General features: G+C 48.8%; 1 protein-coding gene and 1 long non-coding RNA gene across 2 annotated transcripts in view; one reads left to right on the top strand and one right to left on the bottom strand.

The window, feature by feature from the left end:
- ACVR2B (activin A receptor type 2B) overlaps nucleotides 1-8,834 on the bottom strand; it is a 104,918-nt gene extending 96,084 nt beyond the window's left edge. Inside the window, exon 1 of the mRNA XM_021555327.3 lies at nucleotides 8,370-8,834. Within this exon, the coding sequence (XP_021411002.1) occupies nucleotides 8,370-8,421 (52 nt within the window). The 5' untranslated portion in view covers nucleotides 8,422-8,834. The remainder of the gene's footprint in view (nucleotides 1-8,369) is intronic.
- Nucleotides 8,835-8,928: 94 nt separating this feature from the next.
- Nucleotides 8,929-12,231, top strand: LOC110484532 (uncharacterized). The gene is made up of 3 exons (XR_002467783.2): nucleotides 8,929-9,137; nucleotides 11,764-11,898; nucleotides 12,077-12,231. It is a non-coding gene; the product is annotated as an uncharacterized LOC110484532 (long non-coding RNA).
- The last annotated feature ends 6,380 nt before the right edge of the window (nucleotides 12,232-18,611 follow it).

Here is an 18,611-nt window from a genome sequence, read left to right as displayed (position 1 = left end):
GAGGTCGCATTGCCATGGCTCAGTTGTCCCAAGGGTGAGGACAAGGCTACCACCAGGATAACCACAAATCTGGACTTTGCTGAGCAGCTGCATCCCAAGTCAAAAGCAGTTTCTCTCTGCTGAGTAAGGGACTCCTGCAAATCCATGTGGCAATGCACAGGTCTGAAGCAAAGCCTTCTCACACTTGAGTGCCTACAAAGCCCACTGGCTCTTCCAAACCCACTGCCACAGCCTCCTCACACCTTCCCCATTGTAAAGCTCAGCTTGCTGCCTCAGAGAAAGGCCTGGACATGGACTGTGCAAAGCTCAAATTCCCTCTTTTCCCAGAAGAAGAAAGTATCAGTAGCAAACAGAGCAGCTGGAGGGGGGAGTTTGCAGACAGCTCAGCCAAGCTGCAGCAACAGCCACCAGCCCGCAGAAGCAATCCAGAGACTGCAAAACATAAGAAAACCACTAAAAGGGCTTAAAACACCTGCAATATTCTCATTTTCTGAAATACTTTTTAAAAGTCACAACAAGGAGACGAGTTCTGATTGAACTTTTCTTCGCTTCAGACCCATGGTTGCATTCCTCCCTCCCCAGGAATTCAAAGCAGTCAGCAGAGGTAAATTATGTATAAGCAAAATATTCCTAAAAGCCAAATTTTAGAGGTTGCACCCATTACACAAGGCATTTTTAAATAGCTAAATGTCGAAGAAAAGAACAGTTAGTGACCTAGATTGACCATTTGATAGATCAAGCACAAATGGAGCTAACTTTATCCCTCTCATCCACTCAAAGGCTTATCATCTCACACCTTAGAGAAATAAATTAGAAAGAAGCATTGCATTAGCACTACTGGCACCACACAGAAAATTTAAAGTTCTGCTACCACTAAGAAAGCAAGTTCTATAATGGGAAAAAGCTTTAAATAAGACAAATAAGTAATTTTTTTTAAAAAAAGGCAGAGGCAGTCACAGCACCTAAGACCCTAGAGTGTCAGCTAGTATGGAATTTTTAAAATTACAGCCTTTGCTGCTGTGGTTTGGGACTCATTCAGCACAGGTCTGGGATTTGGGGTTGGTCCAGAAAGTGCCAGACACACTCATTTCCCCCAGGTTTTGTTTATTTCTCTATAAAACTGACAGCAATACATTCCATTTCCAGCTTTACTGGAGGAGGATTAACTCACCCCCTCTGCTCCCAGGAGCACCTTTTTCTTCTCCCTTTGTCACACAGAAGTACTTATTAGACACAAGAAGTCCAGTTCAAAATCCACACCTAAATTTGCATGAGTACCCACTTCTGTGAAAATTAATGGAGCTCAGATTGCATCTTTTCATGTGCTTTATTCTCTTTATTTAAAGAAGAGGCACTCATACACTATACATTACTATCTTCATGACTGAGACAGGAGAAAAAAACCCAAAATGATACCTCTGGTTTAATAAAATTACCAAAAATATTCTATTTTCCCCAGCAAATTTAATTCCATGTGGACAAAAAAGGATAATGAGGTGGTCAGAGCACCAGCCATGGACCCAAGGGGATGGGGGGCAATGCCACTGACTTCAAGATCTCAGAGAAGGCACTCCCACCAGGGAATTACTGGTAAATTTTTGCTATGTTCCCAGATTAAACATCCAGAGATAGAAGTTTCACTTCTAGAAAAAACACTTTCAAAGGTTTATTTCAGCTCCTTAATATACCCCAAACCCATCATGAAGGCAAAAAAGGATGCCCCAGGCCCAGACTGCCTCTTGCTCTGCAGCCAGGGCCATGCAATCCTCTGAGCAGAGCTCCCCCAAAGTCCGAAACCCAATCCGTGGTGAAAGGCCACACCGAGGTGGAAATTGTGGAATTATTGATGAGGAACACATCATTCACACTGGTCATTCACATCCTCCTCCAGCCAGGCACAAACAAGCTGCTCCTTCCTCTCTTCTGCTTTTTGCACACCTCTATGAACCGATCCCTGCTTGCAGGCAGCCCAACCTAAGAGAAAATGATCTTTCCAAAATTAAACATACACCAACCACCTCCAGCACAGTCATCAGAAGAAAAGAAATTTTAAAAATCCCATGAAGTGGACAGAGCACACTCAGGTTGAAGCCAAATTTTACCCCTTACAGAAACAGTTCTTCATCATATTCTTATTTCAGTTACAGGTACAAAATTTTGGGTGTGACCTTGGCTGAACCACTTCATGATGCAGCAGGGAGTGCTTGCAGGCAGAATTTCCTCCCTCTTGGCCCCTCTGCTCAGGGCTTTTGGGGCAGGGACCTTCTCTCTACACAAACAGCACTTTGCAAAAAGAGGAGCTGTATTTTTCTGAGGTACCTGTATTTTTCTAGACACCAGCAACAGATTTTTTTTCTTAAGTAGCATGATGGACCAATGCCACATGCAATAATCTAATCAGACTAAAAGATTCAAATACTGGCAAAATAAGAGGCACTTTTGTGCTGGAGGGAAGCATATTATTAGTGTATAGTGTACACTGACAATTGCTGCTCTTAACTTTTAGTTTGAATTGAAGCTATACCGTAGTAAAGGAGGAAGATGACAAAGAGAAAAGAACATGAAACTGATGAAAAAGACCAACAGGTATATTCAAATCTAAGCATAAAATGTGCTGGGTCTGCAGAACACAGACAGGGTGTTTCATTTTTAATTTACTTCTTTGCCCTGCTGAGTTCAGTAGCTCCAAGAAACCTTACAAAGAAGGCTGAGGGGCAGTGATATATATTTTTCTAATATACCTTAAAGGAATAAATGACTAATGAGATAAAAAATTATTTCAGAATGAAGTAATAATAAAGAGAAGAGATTAGACATTAGTTGATCCTCAATAGTTAACGGAGGGGAAAGGGAAGGGGAAGAGTAGAGCTTATACTGGTGAATACTTGGGCCACAAACACCTCTCTTAAACACATCCAATTTCACTGATGTGAAAATCTCCACATGAAGGAACAGGCGAAAAAGAGCTTAAGTGGGAACAGGGTGCAGAATGCCAAGTGCTACACTGAATAATTCAGACCCAGGCAGTGCTATTGGCCAGGCAGGAAAATCACACTCCCCTGCTAGTTTTAAAATCAAAGGCCAAGGAGGGATAAAAGAGAAAGACAACACCTCTTTAAAGCAGAGATTACACTCTGTGGTTCCCATTTCCCGAGTTCCCACAACGTTTTGTTGCAGGGAGAGCACTGAAGCTGCAGTGGTGCCAAGGCATAGCACCTCCCTGCCCACCTCCCTGCATCCTTCACTGCCCATCTCCCTGCATCCCTCCCTGCCCACCTTCCTACATCCCTCACTGCATTCTTCACTGCATCCCTCCCTGCCCATCTCCTGCCCACCTCCCTGCATCCTTCACTGCCCATCTCCCTGCATCCCTCCCTGCCCACCTCCCTACATCCCTCACTGCATCCTTCACTGCATCCCTCCCTGCATCCCTCCCTGCCCATCTCCTGCTCACCTCACTGCATCCCTCACTGCCCATCTCCCTGCATCTCTCCCTGCCCATCTCACTGCATCCCTCACTGCATCCCTCACTGCCCACCTCCCTGCATCCCTCCCTGCCCACCTCCCTGCATCCCTCCCTGCCCACCAAGGGACCTGGAAAACTTGGCCACCCGCCTCAGTGACACCACTCCTCCAGCCCAGCAGCAAGAAAACGCCAATTCTGCAGCAGGCCTGACTTTCCAAGCTGCCTCCATGAGACTTTCTCAGTGTACAAGCACTTCTCTGGTTGCCTGAGGGCAAGAACCCATCAGGGTTTTCACATCACAGCTGGACACTAGCAGGTGCTCTCCCCTACCTGCACCCTTCCCAAATTTCAGCCACACTTCTCCAGTGCCAGCTGACAGGGCTGGACACACATTTCCAGGCAAGGGCTGGGAAGCACTGTAAGGAGATTAGGGCATCAGTGTCCTTCCTTGCCTGGGCCCTGCAGAGCCAGGAGCAGGGGGTTAGCAAGAGACTTTCACAACTTTTAGACAACTGTCCTGCATGTGTTTGATAGAAAGGTCATTTCAATTTACATTTCATGGGGCTCGAAAGAGCCTGTGCTCCTAAAATCCCATTTGATTCTGATTATTCTAGTGCAGCACTGCAAGGTCAACTACTATAACACTAAATTTTAGAAATGTTTCTAAAAGGTCCTGGAACATGACAGCCAAAATACCTTCTGCTACAAGGCCCCAGACATGGAGTAACTTTGACTTCTGTTTATTTTATTTTAAAGGTGTCATGGCTTTCTAGGAACAGGCAACTTTGCCTTTGGGCAGGGTGCACAAACACACCCCTGACAGGTGCCCAGCCTCAAAAAATCTCTGCCATCCACCTCCTTTACCCTTGATAAATAAAGATAAGCATCCCTTGTTTCCTTTTACACCTGCAACACTTCTGCAGGAGGACCCACCCCATGGATATCACAGCAGCAGCATTCCTGGGCCGGTCCCATCATCCCATCCCAAACATCTCAAAAGATGGTCTCTTCCACCTCAGCCTGTGCACTGGTCCTGCGCCCCAGAACTGGAGAAGCCAGGGAGCCCTCCTAGGCTGATCTGTGTGCATGGGGAAGGGGGAGAATGGTGGGAGGGAGAGAGGAGAATAAAAACAACAACAAAACAGAAAAGAGAAGAAAAAAAAAAAAGAGAAAAAAAAGGAGGGGGAAAAAAAAAAAAACAGCGAGGTTGGCCTGCTTTTTTCTTTCCTACCATCTATTCAGTGTCAGCAGGGGAGGTCCACAACTGTTGCGTCACATGGAGCACAAAAAAGCCTGACAAGCGCGTTTTGGCTGATGGAGAGCAGAGCGGACGGGAGGCTGGTGACAGCTCGAGCCCTCCGCTTTAACTGGCCGCTCCTCCCCACCGCATCCAGCCACACGGGCTGCTCACAGGCACCAGCAATGGCAGCAATTCCAGCCTGAAAATACTTTAGTTAACTCCCCAGGCTCAGGTTAGACCCTCACTCTGCTCCAGAGATCCAGGATTTTTAATGCTGCTTGGTCCACAGCAGCCAAAGGGAGGATGCTTCGAAATGGAGAGGGGGGAGAAGGGGGGAGCTAAACCACAGGTTGTGCAGGACCTGGAGAGGTGTTTATAAATAATGGCACTAAAAATAATGCACTGATCACTGGCATCTCTAACACAGCATTTTCTTCTCCACAGAACTCTGACAGTGGTTATGTTGGTGGTATAATCATCCAGATTTGATAGCAGATTAAAAAATATATATATCCTAAACACCTGTTCAAGAGTTTTGTGTTTTTAAAGGCCATTGCCATTAACCTTGGGCCACGCACTTCATTGTGTTTAATTAGCAAGCTAATGAAGCCGGTTTTATTCCCTTTCTCGAGCACAAGAGGATAAATACAAGACAGTGAAAGAGGAGACCAGATCCATTTGCAGCACAGTTCAATGTTGCATGGCATTACTTAAACTTGCATCGAAATAAAAGTAATGTAATGGCTTGGAAAACATGTTAGCAATGCATTCTGTAAGACAAATCCTTTTACACCTTCTGTATTTTCTCAAGCTCATCGATTAAAACATGATTTCTGAACATTTGGGCTGCAGAGAATTTGCAAACAAAGGGCTAAAAATAAACATAATGTTTTCCTCAATGAATCCTCAATATTCCAAAAAACTAAGCATAACAGATATATTTTTTTTAAAGAACAGCAGCCCGTGCTTGCTTTGTTACAGCCAGCCAAGGTAGAGATGAGAAGCATCAACAATGGAGGTTAAGTGATTTTCGAAAAGCCCACCACTTTCACAGAGCCCTAACATGTACACACACAAAAGGCATACTTTGAGCAAAGCCCAGTGCTCTGAATCCCAGCAACACATTCCAACTTTGGGTATCTCAGCTTGTTTTCTTTTCTTTTTTTTTTTTTTTTTTTTACTGAACAGCTTTAGGGAAAACTGGACAATGAAGATCACGTTGATAAACACTCATAAATATCACAAGAAAGGCAGAAAGGCTTTAAAAGAGAGGGAGGGATTTACAGAATGGCTCATGCACTGATTTAGTGACTCAAAAGGACCTTTCCAAATAAACAGAATTATATTCATTTTCTGGAGTTTCTTTATTGTATTTTCGGGGGCGGGGGGGGGGGGGGGGGTGAGGAAAAATTCAGCACAGGTATGCCCTGTCAGATTATCTTTTTCATAACATGATGCAATTAAGAAGCTTTCAGGGTGCTTTTTTTTTAAAAGCAATTGCTTTTTTTTCTCTCCAACTTAGATTTCAGCCACTCTGTGCACAGAGACATAGGATCAGGTTAAACACCAAAACCAAACCTAACAAAAACCCAACGCCATACCCAAAAAACAAAACCAAAAACTAAATCCGGAAGCCATCTCTTTTATTGAATCACCCGAGATAAAAGGATTCCAAGATATATGGAAAGAAAATACATTGACCATAAATCTCCTTTATGCACATAATAGAATTTTCCAGCCAGGAGAGCTGTTGTGATGATAGCAACGCCGAGCACCAGGAATGCTGCTGGCACACACACAACCCCCCCGCCCCCCCTTCCAAAATACCTGCTCTCCTCAGCACTGCTATGTAAATACAAACCCGCACAACCCCCTTCCCAACACATGCAAACAAAGCTGCGTACAAGTGTCCCAGCCATCAGATAAAAAATCCCGAGCTGGCTTGGCTCACTAAGACATTCATTTTTTTTTTTATTATTTAATTTTTATTGTCCGCTCCCTTTTTTTTTTTTTTTTTTTTAATTGCCGCTCGCACGCACTTTCGGTGTGACTTAAAAAAAAATAAATGAAGCGCTGGCACCGGCGGCAATGGCAGAGGCAGGCGGTGGCAGCGCATATTTAATGGGCACTCGGAACAAAGGAAGCCCGGCTGCAGGAGCGCCCTGGGGCCGGCTCCCCCCGCGGCCCCGCCGGGCAGCGCCTTCCCCGGACACCCGGGGACCCGGCCACGGCCACGCACACGCGGGGAAACCCCCCCTGCCCCCCACCCGCACAATGGGTGATGGCAAAGCCGCCGGGAACTCCCCGGCTGCCCAGCGCGGAGCGGGCACGGCCGCAGCATCGCTGCCTCCCGCACGCTGCCCCCGGGAACCCCCGGCCACAAACAGCCCCCCCAGCACCCGCCCCGTACCCCTCCCTGGTCCCCGCAGCTCCCGGGATGGGCGGTGGAAGGATCGGAACAAGTCACTGCCCGCAGCCGGGGCGGGGGGCTCAGCCCTGGGGGGATCGTGGTGACCAGGCAAGAGGGGAAGGCAAAATTGCTGCCGCACCGGCTTCTCCTGAGGAAAATGCAGCGATAACAGGACAGAATAGAGGAAATAATACTAATAATATAAGGAATAATAAAAACAAGGAGGTAAATTGGGGAGCGCGGGGATTTCCAGCGTGCCCGCGTTTTCAGGTGCTGGGGGCAGCACGGCGGGTCCGGCCGCTCCCGCCCCCTCGAGGGCTGCGGGATGGGGCACCCCATGGAGACCCCTGCCCACCTCCCCGAGCTATGCCCGGGTGTCCCCTCCAACTCCCCCGGCCGTGCTCGGGCTTTGGGCGAACTTCCACCCGCGTCCCTCGGCACGACGCGCACCGCGCAGGTTGGAGATGAAGTTTGTAGTCCATGTCCGTAAAATAAACGGGATGAAGAAGATACAAATAAGCACCCTCCTCCGCCGCAGAATCCTCCTCCGGAGGGATGCTCCCCAGGCAGCCCCCGCCGCACACACCCCCTTTTTCCCAACTTTCTCCCCGCGGAGCCAGCCAGTCCCAATAGGCTCGGTCCGTGCTAATCCCTACGGGACCGCGGGTCCCGGGGGACAGACGGGGAATCGGGGGGGACCTTCGTGGTGGAGGGGGAGTCCCGCACACCCCCCCGAGTTACACAACCGCAGCCCGGCAGGAGCGGAGCGCACACATGGCCACTACCTGAGAGACCCCGCACCATTCCGGAGGGACCCCAGCGCTCCTCCCGCTGCTCCCAACTTGTCCCCCTCCCCCAGCAACATCCTCGGCTTCTCCCCCACGCCCCCTCCCAGAAGTAAATGCCCATTTTTGCAAAGTTTCCTCGAGATCGCGCCGTGTTTACATTGCCATGAATTCCCACAGGCTGCCTGGAGGGAACAAAAAGCAGCACGGGAAGGCTCGTCCTGCGAGCAGGGAGAAAACGGAGAGGGAGGGAGAGGGAGTGAAAAGAAAAATAAACCATAATAATAATAAGAATAATAATAAAGGAAATGAAGCCGATGCAGCGGTGGGGGGATTCCCCAGCTCGGGTGCTTTGCTTCGGAGGGTGCTGGAGGGTGGCTGCAAATAACCGCACGGCCCATTCAATTCTGCATTTGGAGACGCGACCGAGAGCCCGAGCGGGAGGTAAACACGCCGAAAGGTTCTTACCTGCACAGAAAGTTCCCCAGAGCACGGCGAAAGTCAGCCACGAAGCAAACATAGTCCTTTACTTTTTTTTTTTTTCCTTGCGTGCACCTCTACCCCAAGGGAAACAAAAATAAAAATAAAAAGATCGAGCGCGTGAAAAGATGAGCGGGGGGAGAAGCGCTGCTCTGCCTTCCCTCTCGCTCTCAAAAAGAAAAAAAAAAAGAAAAATAAGAAAAAAATCTTGGGGGCAGGGGTTGGGAAAAAAAAAAACCAACAACAAGAAGAAGAAAATAGGATTTAATTCCTTCGCAGCTGCAAAATTTATCCAGTGGAGACGAACAGACCCGGACGGTTCGACCTGCTCCTGCCCGGCCCCACCGCTCGCTCCCAGCTTTCCAAGAGTTTCTTTCCCTGGGCTTTTGTGCTGGGAGCGCGGCGTGCACCACACACCGACTCCCCCTCCTCCTCCTCCGCCTCCTCTTCCCCTTCCCCCTCCTCCTCCTCCTCCTCCTCCCAGCCCAGCCCCTCCGGCTCCCCCGGCAGCGAGGGGCGAGCGCGCACCCGCCCCCTCCCCCGCCGCTTCCCGCGCAGTGCCCGCGCAGCCGCGCGCGCGTTGCGCGCTCCCCCCGCACACACGCGCGCATCCCCCCCCTTCTTCTTCCTCCTCCTCCTCCTCATCCTCCTCCTCCTCCTCCTCCTCCTTCTCCTCCTCCTCCCCGGCCGGCGGCAGGAGCGCGACCGTGCGCGGTTTGTACGGACCCCGCATCGCGGGAGGCTGCGGAGCGGCAGGCAAGGGCCGGCGGAGGGGGCGCGGAGCGGCCGCGGGGTCCGGAGGAGGAGGAGGAGGATGAGGAGGAAGCGGCGGGGGCCGCGGCATCGCGGGGCTGCGCGGGGCGGCGGGCGCGGGGGCGCGGCGGGAGGTGCTATGTGCGGGATGGGGAGGAGGGAGAGGAAAATTTTTTAAAAAATCCCACAGCGTGGAGGGGGGAGGGAAAGGGAGGTTGGATGGGGTTTGATGTTGTTGTTGTTGTTGTTTTGGGGTTTTGTTTTAATAATTAAAAAAAAAAAAAAAAAACTGAACCGCGTCCAAAATGGCTTCTAAAAAAAGGGAGAAGCCAGCGGGGAAACCCGGATGTTGGATACAAAGGGGCTGGAGGGGGCGGTGCGGCGCGGGGGCTGCGCGGGCGCTGAGCGGGGAGCGGCGCTGCCCGTCACGGCCGCGCCCCGCGCCCGAGAGGGGCCGGGGGCTGCCCAGGGTGGGTGGGCAGGTCTGGGGGCAGCGGCTGCGGAGGAGAGGTTTGGGGGCATAAGGGGGCAGAGGAGATGAGTGGATATGGACAGGTTTAGGGGCAGGGGGCTTCAGAGAGGTTTGGGGTCAGAGGAGATGAGTGTGGACATGGGCAGGTTTAGGGGCAGGGGCTGAGGAGGAAAGGTTTGGGGGCAGAGGAGATGAGTGTGGACATGGGCAGGTTTAGGGGCAGGGGGCTTCACAGGAGAGGTTTGGGGGCAGAGGAGATGAGTGTGGACATGGGCAAGTTTAGAGGCAGAGGCTGTGGATGAGAGGTTTAGGGGCATAAGGGAGCTGAGGAGATGAGTGTGGACATGGAGATGTTTAGGGGTATGGGCCTGCGGAGGAGAGGTGTAGGGGCAGAGGGTGGGAGTGCAGATTTAGGGGCATAAATAGGCAGAAAGGTGTGTGCCGAGAGGGGCAGAAGGTGGGAGTGCAGATTTAGGGACACAGAGGTGTGTGCCTAAAGGGGCAGAAGGTGGGAGTGCAGATTTAGGGGCACAGAGGTGTGTGCAGAGAGGGGCAGAAGGTGGGAGTGCAGATTTAGGGACATAGAGGTGTGTGTGGAGGGGGCAGAAGGTGGGAGTGCAGATTTAGGGACAGAGGTGTATGGAGAGGGGCAGAAGGTGGAACTGCAGATTTAGGGGCATATGGGGCCAGAAGGGTGTGTGGGGGTACAGGCAGGGCACTGCCGGGGCGGGAGGGAGGTTTGGGAGAGGGTGTAGGGGCAAGAGCTGGAGGGAGAGGTTTAGGGGGAAAGTGTGTGGAGGGTTTCTATGGACAAGGGCAGGTTTAGGAACAGAGGGTTGTGGGGAGATGAAGGTTTAGGGGCAGAAGGTGGCTGAGGGGATTGGTGTATTGCTGCAGTTTTAGGGGCAGGGGGTGGAGGTTTAGGGGTAGGGGACTGGGTGGAGATTTAGGGGCAGAAGGTGGCAGAGAGCGTGTGTGGATAGGGGCAGGTTTAGGGGCATGTGGACAGAAGGAAGAGACTATGGGGCAGGGGTTGGGGGAAATGCAAATAGGGCAGGGGGTAGTGGAGCAGGCTGGTGGGAGAAATTTGGGGACAGAAGGCTTGGGGGTGGAAGATTTAGGGACAGGGCAAAGTGGAGGATATGTGTGGATAGGGGCAGGTTTGCAGACAGGGTGCTGTGGGGGAAGGTGGAGATTTAGGGACAGAACTTGGCAGTGTGGGTAGAAGCAGGTTTTGGGGCAAGGGGCTGCAGGGGGGAGGTTTAGGAGAAAGGGGGAGATTTTGGGGCAGGGAGGAGTGGAAGGGAGGTTTAGGGGTGGGGGCAGTTTTAGGGACAGTGGAAGGTTAGGGGAAAAGGGTGGTGGAAGGTGTGTGTGGATGGGACAGGTTATGGGGCAGAGATGGCTTAGGGGATTTAGGGGTAGGGATTCTGAGAAGTGCAAATAGGACAGGGAATGGTGGAGGGAGCTGGGGAGCAAGATTTTGGGAAGTGGATCAGGCCAGGGCGTGGCAGAGGGTGTGTGTGGATAGGGACAGGGGACTGTGGTGAGATTTAGGGGCAGGAGGCTGCAGGGGGCAGGTTTAGGGGTAGGGGGTGGCAGGGCAGAAGGTTTAGGGTCAGGGAATGACTGGGGGCATTAGGAGCAGGGAGTGGGAGGTGCAAACAGGGGCAGGGGGTGGCAGAGGGGGCTGGCAGGGGAGGTTTTAAGGGCAGGGAGTGGCTGGGTGGTATTAGGGTCAGGGAATGGTGAAGGGCAGGGCTGTGGATGGGGTGGAGGTGGGGTGGCACAGGGCAAAGCCATCTCATTGTCTTGAAGAAATTCTCTGCCCCTTGCCTTTCCAGTGGAGAGCACAGCACAGCCCCACCAGGGTGAGGAATAAAAGGTGTCCTTGTAGAAAAAACAATCCTCCTCTTCCAGGCAGCGGGAATGTGTGCTCCCTGCTCATGTCCTGGAGCCCCCTGCACCCCAACAGCCCCTTGACCCTGGGATCTGCCCCAGAACCAGTGTCCAGGGTCCCCAGGAGAGAAGGGACACCTCAGCAGAATCCATTTTTAGGCCATTTCAGGGTTAATAAGGTTTCTCCATTGGCAGAATTACAGGAATTGAACGTTCTCCACAATTTATTTTAATTCTAACTAAATAATATGGCTACAGGGAGCACCAAAGGAATCTTAAGGGGGAAATGCTGAAGTTGGGTCATTCTCAAGACTTTGGGTCTGTGAGGTCCACTGACTCATCAGAGAAAGGAGTGTGGCATGGACGGATGCTGTGCACAGCAGTGAATCGCAGGTCAGCTCCCTCAAATTCGTCCGATGGGGACTAAGGCTGAAAATATTCCTAAACTCATTTTCTCATTTTCCTTTTCCTCTGGAGGGAGATAAGAGTAAACATGAATCATTCTTCTAAAAGTTTGAAAAGCGTTTTGTTCCAAGAAGAAATATGTAATTTTTTTTTCTTCTTCTTACAGTAACAAGTTCACAGAAAACTTCAGGAGGCTTTTACAAAGGCTTGTAAGCACTTTGAAGCTGGAGACTGTTTTTATATACGTACAGCACTTGCGTAACAAGGTCTCGACAGTGAATGGGATTCCAGGGTGCAGTTGCAATAAAGTGATTAATAGTATCATTCATGGTATCATACCTCATTCATAAGTTTCCTGTAAGTTAAGAGGAATACATTGGCAGGAACACAGTGGTTGTGACTTTAAACACGATACTCTTGGGGGGAAAAGTTACTGCTAACACATGCACTGAAGGGCAGTGCAATTAGTAAAACTATATAAAAGGCTCAAGAAAATAATTTTTAAAGCAAAAGCCTGCAAAGATCTAGTTCTGAGCTGGTTCTGTGGCACAGAAAAAGCAAGGTGGATATTGATACACAGCTGGTGAAACCAAGACCAGAAAATGAGATGTGTCTGTCACAGGGATGGGTCAGGGGTGATCACTATTTATTCAGGAACACACAAGTAGGGTTTGGGTTTGTTGCTTCTTAATCTGCACACAGTGAGGTGACATTTGTCACCAAAATTTTTGCCACCAAAATGTTTGTCACCTGCTTGTGGCAAAAAATCACTGCGAAGACCAGGCAAGATGCAAAAGAGAATGGAAAACAGTTGTCAAAGGAGAAGTAAATGTCCTGGCTGTGAGCTGCAGCAGCTCAGGATGCATTTGGAGCCTTAAGAGAAATGACAAATAATGGTTCAATATTTCCTATAAAGCTGCTTATTTCATTTGAAAGCAAATGATGGGTCAATATTTCTGCTTATTTCATTTGGAGAATAAGTTGTTAAACAGCTACCACGTGGCTGAAGTATGGAGAAATAAGTGGGGTGATAAAATACGACCTGGTGTTTCAGTGTACCAGCATCCCCACGACGAGGCATTTAGCTCGATCCAAGAAAACATCAGCCTTCGGGAGCAGGCGGGGTGAGTAACACAGGATGGCTTGGGCTGCGTCCCTGCCCGGGCTCAGAGCTGCTCCTATTTTTAATCCAGCCGTGCTATGAAAAGCTCCATTCCCCAGCACCTGGATGGCTGCTCTGCAGGCAGGACCCCGAGCGCGTTTGTCACGCGGCTGTCGTCGCTTTTGAGGAAACGCGCCCAGCTCCTTTCGGATGTTGTCCTAAAGCCACCCGGTGGGACGGGCACAGCCCGGCCTTCCTGCAGCAGGGCAGCTCCTGCTGCGTGGCACAGGCAGAGCCACCCACCCACCAGAGCTGCACCCCCGGGGATTTTTGCCCAGGGGTTTATGACAACCTGAAATTCCATTTATTGAACTCCCTCCGGTCTTGTTTGTGGCGTTTACCCGAAAAGCTAAAACATTTTCTCTTCATGCAACACAAAAACTCAGGAATTAGTATTGTCACTGGAGATAATGTTTCAGCCTTGACAAGATGACACTTAAAAACTTCATCAGCCTTCCAAGAATTTTGGAAATAGTGGTGTGTGGGAATCCAGAGCTTCCCTCTGGCTGCCCTGGCAGGTCTGGGACACTGGCAGGGGTCAGGAACCCCCCTGGACAGAGCTCCCAGAGACACTGTCTGTGATCTCTGTCCATGGAAAAGAATTTTCAATCTTACAGGATGAATTACCAGCTCTGAGTGTTTGATATGAGTAATAATTAAGTGTGGCATGGGTGCAAAAATAAAATTTTAGGATTCTAGATTAGGGGTTCAAAGGGGACAAGATGGAGGAAATTGGGTGTGTCTTGTCCTTTTTCTCCTTCTTCATGCCCTCCATGTTTCACTGTGGTGTTGGCATTTTTCTGTTGGTTCAGGCTGGGGACACACTGTCCAACGTAGGTGACAGATATTGGCACGTTATTCTAAATCCAGCCCAGGGAGTTTCTGGTATTTAATATTTGTAACATCCCACTGAGGGCAGAGCCCCACACGCTGCCCTGCAGGACAGAGCTGGGCAGGGCAGCAGAACATGTTAGAGATAAACAGAATAAACAACCTGGAAACCAGCACAGACCAATTATGACTTCTTTGGAAACGGGGCAGAAAGACAGAGACTTTTTACAATCTTGGGATCATCAATACCACGGATTCTGACAGTGGTGAATAAAGGCAGTGAGTGCTAAGAGCGGGCAGTGCTTGCAAGAAGTGCCCTTACCAGCAATGCTTTCAGGAACTGATTTTTATTTTCACTTATCATTAGAGCTGCACAGCTCAGACTGCTTTTAAATAATTATACTTAACAGTTAAAAAACTCTCCTGTGCTAAAATAAATTTTAGCTGAGGTAGTTTATGCTTTGCAGCCTCATATGACACTCAATCTTTCTCGTGTGACTCTTGGAACAAGTCAATTTTTTTTTGATACTGCGCACGTGATTAAGATACTTGGATCACTTAAGCCTGCACAAAACTGCAGTGCTCGCATGTCATTTATCTTAAAATCCTATTGTAGTGCTCATGAAGTGTAATTTCTTCAGTGAATGGAAATTTATACTGACAGAGGTGTTATAAAACATGGAAAATACTGGGAGAAGAGGACCCAGCATTTTCTTTATCTCTTCCAGTGTTCACTAACGGGGATTTGTTTTTCAGCTCAGTGTTGGTTCATTGCAGGTTATGAAGTTCTGGTGTAGTTAAAGGGACCCATTTCCAGACACTTCTTAAGCAAAATTCACATTACTTGCAACAGGTGGGAGCTGTGTGCTGTGGCCTCGAGGCAGCAAACTGGTTCACAGGCTTCACTTCCACATTGGTCCCTACAGCTTCTTGCAGAAAATCACCCAGCCTAAAGAAACTCCTGGGATCCCAGCCTCTTACCTCCCCCCATTTTAAAATGCATGGGTAAGAAAAACCAATTTATATTCATAACCCTGAGTAAATAAATTGTCACTTTAACTACACATTTTATTGTAATTAAGCGCTTCCCCGTAATAACCAACCCACACTATGGAGCTGTAAGGCAAGTTCTCAGCTGTGAGCAGAATTAGGCAGCTTTTAAATGCAGAGACCAGTTGATACAGCAGGGTGGTGTTGCACAGTTCTCAACATGTGGAGAAAAGGTGGGTTTGCTTAAGAGCTTTGTCCTTATTTGTCAACGAATGCTGCTGCTGTGTGGTCAACAAAATCAAATCTCACTGGCCAAATTTCCCAGTAGGGTTTTTACCCAGTATCAGCCTGGGTAATAGCCTCTGCTCCCAGTGGACTTGCCTAACTCCAAAGGGAACACGACTGAGGCAGATTTAGATCTTCTCCAGCTTTCTAAGGACTCGCTGCTGTCACCTCTCCATAATGCAGCTACAGTTAACTTTGCTGGAATTTCTATATTTGAAGCAGCTTGAAATCAGAGCCTGAACTTCCAGACGTGGCTGCAGATAGTCTTTGCTGCTGTCTGTAGGAGCCCTTGGGCTTCACACTAAAAAAGCCCACCCATGTTGACAAATTTGCCCTTTGCAGTCTGGCTTCAGTGGGCTGGCAAAAATAGCAAGTGATACAGCAGACAGAATGGGCCCTAAACTATATTTTTTGATAGCTTTTCTTAGCTCCAGACTAAAGAGAGAGGCATCAGATGCTGACAAATTAGCAGGGAATATACGGAGCAAAGGGATTTGTTACTGAAATGCCCACAATCCAGCAGTTTTGCTGTCCCCCAGAATTTGAAGTTTTCCCTTGGTTTTCAGCTTTATTTTGATTAGAGTGTAAATACCAGCCCCTGGCACATGTTAGCTGGCATCAGAGCCACGTGCCAAAGCTTTGTTCAGGTCAGAGCTTTAGTGTCATTTTACTCGTCCATGGATTTTGTTAGGACTTCTGAGGCATAGCTCATTATTTTTACCACTGTAACCAGCAGTTGTTGTATAATTATTCCTTTTTAAATCCAGGACAGCTTGTCTGGCCTTTTGGGTGGGGAACTTAATTGCATGAAGGCTCTGGAGGATGGCTGATGCTGGGTAGTGACTGTGCTGTTGGCGTGTTACCTGCCCCCAAAAAGGAGAATCCAGGCTCTAATCCATACCCCCAAGTCATGCCAGCTTGCTGGGTACCAAAGCACACCCACACTGGAGTTGGAGACTCCTGTGGCTCAGACAAGGAGGGTAAGGGACACCACATGACTAATTCTGCAATGACAGTATATGTTTCATTGGTGGAGGACTGCATTTTCTATCCTTTTTTAACCCAGGTCACAGTGCCAAAGGACTGCCTGATGTTTGAGGTTCCTTTCAGGTATTTTCTTCATTGAGATGCACTGTTCTTAAGGCTACTGTGGTTGCCAGCTTTGTCTTATGCCTTCAAGCACTACTCTGCCTTTTAGTATTGAGAAACCAGTATTCAAATTCCCCTGAAACGCCAGGCTGTGCTGCTTTCACAGCTCACAAAGGGCCTTCCCTCATCCTCAGGTACAAAAGCTCTGGCTGCTCCAAAGTCAGTGACCAGGAGTCAGGAAGTCAGGAAAAGCACAGTTTAGATATATATATATATATATATATATATATATGTAAACTGCAATCCTAAACTTTAGACATCTCAGGCTTTTAAGCTCTCTGCCTCAGATTCCCTGTAAAATACAAATAACAGCACTGATGAGGTGTAGCTCATAAAAAAGTAAATATTTCTAGCTTCTGAGAGTATGTGTTGCAACCAGTTGGAGTTAATGCAGGTTAAATTCAGTGGAAGGAAGGTATTTCTACCAGCTGGTGGTACGTGACCATTCAAACAGTTTACCAAGTGCCACGGCAGCAAAATTCCTTCTGTTTAAGACTGCCTGGTTGCCTGGCAGGAAAATGTGTTCTCAAATTGGTGTAGTAACACTGGAATCACTTCTTGGTGACAGCCCTATTGACTGACAGCCTCCAGTAATGGCAATCTATTAATCTCTTGCTCTGTGGCCATAAAGCATCCTGTCCTCCTTCCATTAAAAGCCGAAGGTAAATAAATGCAGGTCCATCATTTTGCTTGCATTCTTGCTGTCTGCAAAAGCCTCTGTGTGAGAGGGACAGGCAGAAGGGCTAAAGAGAATGTCCCCATGGTTGGCAGGAGGCCAGCCCAGATGTGACACTGCAGGCATGGAGCTGCTGAGCTGCCCTGGTCACCCTGGGGCAAAGGCAAGGTGTGAAACCTGCTCTGAGCTTGGAGAGTGTTTGGGCCAGGTCAGGGCAGCCTGAAGTGCTGAATGCCTTTGGGTGGCTGCCAGCAGAACCTCTGGTGTTTTGCAGCACCTGAAAAAGAACCTGGGAATACAACAACCCTTGAACCTGCAGAGTTAGGAGAGCCCTTGGAGTGCCCCTCAACCTTTTCTGCTTAAGTTACCATCCCCTGTGAAAGAGGATAGGAGTTACTCACCCACATCGTGTTCAGGTGTTGGTGTTTTACCTAGAAATGCAATGCAGGTCTTTTAAGGCACATATGGTGGCTACAGCAGCCTAGAGCCAAAGCCTGTCATCTCTCCCACTGCCTCGCCTTCCTCTCTCCCCAGGTGTTTAGCTGGCAGAAGAACATCTTTCAAATTACACTATTTTATTTTAAAAGCTCAATTCGGGGTTTTTAAACTGGTTGCAATTAAGATTTAACAACAGGAAAGTTCCTACAGAGGTGCCATGTCCCTTTGAAATGGCTTTGCTGAAGAAAATCATCCATATCCCTGCTGCAGCCAGCTGGAACTGCACTGCAGGGTTAACTTTCACTGTTACCTGTGGCCTTGTGCCTCCTGACACACTCAAAGCATGTGTGGAAGGACCAATAAAATATGTCCTGGAGTGTTTGGTGTATTTTTAGAGTTTGTCCCAGATTATTGGCCTTTGTCCCAGATTTCAGTGGTTAGGGTATAAGAATGCCCGGTGGGGCTGAGTGCTTCCTGCCTTGCTCTCAGGAAGGCTTTAATCAGGAAAAATACCCTCTCAGAGAAGGCAAATAATTAAGTTTTTGTGGCAAATCCTCTATTGCCATTAGCAGGAGATGATAAACACTCAAGACCACAGTATAAATAGAGCAAGGCAGATGCACTAAGATTGGAAGTGCTACATTATTGTGTTACGTGGTATGGAGTAATGAATTGGGCATTATAACAAGGTAGTTTTCCTTTTTTTCTTTATTGGGACCAGAGTTGGCTTTTACACTGTAAAGTGCCTGTCTTGTGTGGAAGTGCTGGTGTAACCCTCCTGGACAAAGTTCATCCCACATCCTGGCAGTGTGCAAGCAGGGAGCTAAGCCTGGGAGGGATCTTCACATATCATCCCATCCATCCTCCTCCCTTTGGCAGTGGTTAATTGGCCTATGGCATTTCTGGTAAATGCTCATCCAGCTCTTCCTGCAGTGCTCCAGGGCATTGAGAGTTTTACCTGCAGAACTTTTTTCCTCCTGTGTAACCTCAGCCTTTCTTGATGTAATTTGGTCCTTATTGAGCACATGGGAAACAATTCCTCCTTTTTCACATGGGAAGATTGTCTCTCTTCATCCTGCCAAAGCCAAACAATCCAGTTCTTTTGTCCCTTCTTTGCATTTCTGGTTGTGCAGCGTGACCCTCACTCCATCCCTTGGCTGCTTACCCATA

Source organism: Lonchura striata, chromosome 1 (genome assembly GCF_046129695.1).
Source record: "Lonchura striata isolate bLonStr1 chromosome 1, bLonStr1.mat, whole genome shotgun sequence".
NCBI classification, from domain to species: Eukaryota; Metazoa; Chordata; class Aves; order Passeriformes; family Estrildidae; genus Lonchura; species Lonchura striata.
Note: the sequence above shows the minus strand (reverse complement) of the source record. Positions and strands in the feature narration are given on the sequence as shown.